The sequence below is a fragment of the Vigna radiata genome, unplaced genomic scaffold, assembly GCF_000741045.1.
Source record: "Vigna radiata var. radiata cultivar VC1973A unplaced genomic scaffold, Vradiata_ver6 scaffold_171, whole genome shotgun sequence".
NCBI lineage: Eukaryota > Viridiplantae > Streptophyta > Magnoliopsida > Fabales > Fabaceae > Vigna > Vigna radiata.
Window position 1 is genome coordinate 487605 of NW_014542551.1, and position 2520 is coordinate 490124.

A 2520-nucleotide genomic window follows, 5' to 3' on the forward strand; every position below is an offset into this window, starting at 1 on the left:
GAAGGCCCTGCAACTACGACCAACCCATCACCTCCAAACTTGCTCCTCACGGAAAACACCTCCGCGCCTGATCACCAATTCACCCCCAAACCTTTATATCCAGAATGCCCTCGTCCTCATATGGTCTAAATTTCAAACAATTTCAACCTCCTTAGGTTGAGTTTAGTTAGTAGACAACATGATGGTATAGTTGATTTCCCTCTCACCTCCACTACCCGTGATACTTCTATTGCTACGATTGTCATTGTCACTGCCATTTAGTTGTTGCAACTACCATCAACACCTTTGTTGTTGTGGCACCACTATCACCTGCACCATTATTGTTGATGTGTAGGGAGAAGAGGAAGACCTTATGACCCACATCCTGGAACATTTCTTCGGAGGATGATGACCTGCACATCCTTGAANAGATGTGTCATCCCTTGCAAAGAGAAACAAAATAACCACGGTCAGAGACACCCCATTTTAGTTGTTCTAACGTGAAATGTTTCCTCTTGGAGAATGCTTAAGATTTTAAGGAAACTGTTTTGACTTTTTCATTTTCAGTTAATGTTTCTTAGTCTGTAAGATTTTAGATCCATTTTACAAAAAGTTTAAGTAATAAATGATAGCTTCAATTAGCCACACTCACTCATACATTCATCTCATTTANTTAAAATGGACTGCTGTGTTTCTTCATTCTCTCANATAAACTTTTTAGCTTCATGTTGTTCCCAAGTTTAAAAATGACATGTAAAACCCAATAAAATACAAGTACACATGCTTTTTTCTCTCTCTTCCATTAATGTAATTAAGTTCAGCAATGTTGAATTGAAACCTAAGAGGCCATGCATGCAGAACTTGGGGAGGCTATCAAGTGCTGAACCATGGCCGCCCACACGAACTCCACCCTTTTGACAATTCTTTACCAGAAAAACATAAACGGATTGCAAGTTCACCGGAAAGGTAGTGGGTGAGTGACGATGCCACAAATGAATGGCGGGCCTATGGTAAACGTGGGAGACCTGGTAATTAACTCTTGCAAGAAGAGTAAATAATGGTAGAAGAGAGAGAAAAATGTGGAGGTGGTTAATGGAGGAGAGAAACAGAAAAGTGAGAGAAAAAGTGTCAGAGAAAGAGCAGAGGAGAGAGAAGAAAAGTGCAGTAAAATTAACGTCGTTACAAGCTACTTAACGGAAGGGACCTATTAACATCAAAATTAGTAACTTGCGGACCAAATTACATCATTTTTAAAAGTGGGTACAAAATAGAAATTCAGTCCCCAACTTGGGGACTAAAAAGGTATTTAAACCTATTGGCGGAGCTTCCCTGATCCACCAAAACTTTACCGACCTGGTATCTGGCAATCATAGTAGTTATAACCATCGGGTCATCTTGCTCCAGATCGGGCGCATGGAAGTCCTCATCATAAAAGGTAATGGTAGGCATAGATCTCTTCAGCGCTCCTGTTCGACTAACATTGTGTAAATTTCTTATGTGCCTTTTTCTAGCAGCTGATGTTGAACCGCCTCCTGCGAACCCTCCTAAGATTGTGTTGATTACTCCTCTGACCGTTCGGTCGGCACTCCTGCTTCTGCTTCGATCGGTTCTTTGCTGACTCCTCCTTTTGAGAGGGTCTTGTTGTACTGGAGGTCGTCTGGTTCTGCTTGATGACCCTCTTCTTTGAACAAATCTCTGAAGGTGTCCAGCCTGGACCAAAGTTTCTAGCTTATCCTTTAACGTAACACAATCCTCCGTAGTATGTCCTCGATTCTGATGATACCGACAGTACTTGTTCTCGTCTGCCCCTATTGGCGTTGGTATTTGAACTACGACCATGAGGTCAACTCTTAGTGCTTCCTCCAATACCCTCGCTCGGGGTGCATTCAAGGGAGTGTGGTGGACGTATTGTTGCATTCTGCATGGTCTCTGCTTCTGTGACCACTTCTTCTGTCACTTCTTCCGAATGACTGTCCGACCCTTTCCCTAACCGTTCGACTCATCGGTTCGACTTCCTCTCTCCCTCGCTGGTGCGCTCTTCCCTCCTCTATCCGAATGAAACTGGCCAGCCTATTTTGTAATTCATCCATGCTTTGAGGTTCTTCAGCATGCAAATAATCACAGAATGGACCGGGCCTTAAGGCTGTCGTTAGTGCGCTCACAATTAATCGTTGATCCGCGTTTCGTACCTGCCAAGCAGTACGATTGAATCTGTCCATAAAAAGCTTGAGGGATTCATCCCGTCCTTGCCTCATCCTTACTAAAGCTGTGTACGTCACTCCGGGCGTTTTACTTGAGGCGTATTGCTGGGTAAATAATTGTCTGAGTTCGGCAAAATTGTCAATGGTACCCGGTTGTAAGGAATGAAACCAATCCAGTGCCTCTTCCTTCAGCGAAAGGAAGAAAACTCTACACCATACCAGCTCGTCTGACGAATACACAACCATGGCATCTACAAAGGATCGCAAGTGCTTGACTGGATCTGACGCCCCTCCATATTTTTCCATCGAGGGCAGCATTTTATTTTCTGGTATGATCGCC

The 2520-nt window shown here is 43.5% G+C and overlaps 1 protein-coding gene across 1 annotated transcript; it reads right to left on the reverse strand.

Annotated features, from left to right (window-relative positions):
• Positions 1-247: 247 nt before the first annotated feature.
• Positions 248-1818, reverse strand: LOC106780252. Its single transcript, XM_014668513.1, has 2 exons — positions 1292-1818; positions 248-392 (listed from the first exon to the last, which is right to left on the reverse strand). The coding sequence occupies exons 1-2, from the start codon at positions 1816-1818 to the stop codon at positions 248-250; spliced, it is 672 nt and encodes a 223-aa protein (XP_014523999.1).
• Between the last annotated feature and the right edge of the window lie 702 nt (positions 1819-2520).

Excerpts from the sequence above, each read along its gene's own strand:
- LOC106780252 (XM_014668513.1), bottom strand. The coding sequence starts at position 1,818 with ATGGTCGTAGTTCAAATACCAACGCCAATAGGGGCAGACGAGAACAAG. Across the intron at positions 393-1,291 it reads CAGGGAAGCTCCGCCAATAG|GTCATCATCCTCCGAAGAAA; the intron begins GTTTAAATACCT and ends AAGGATGTGCAG.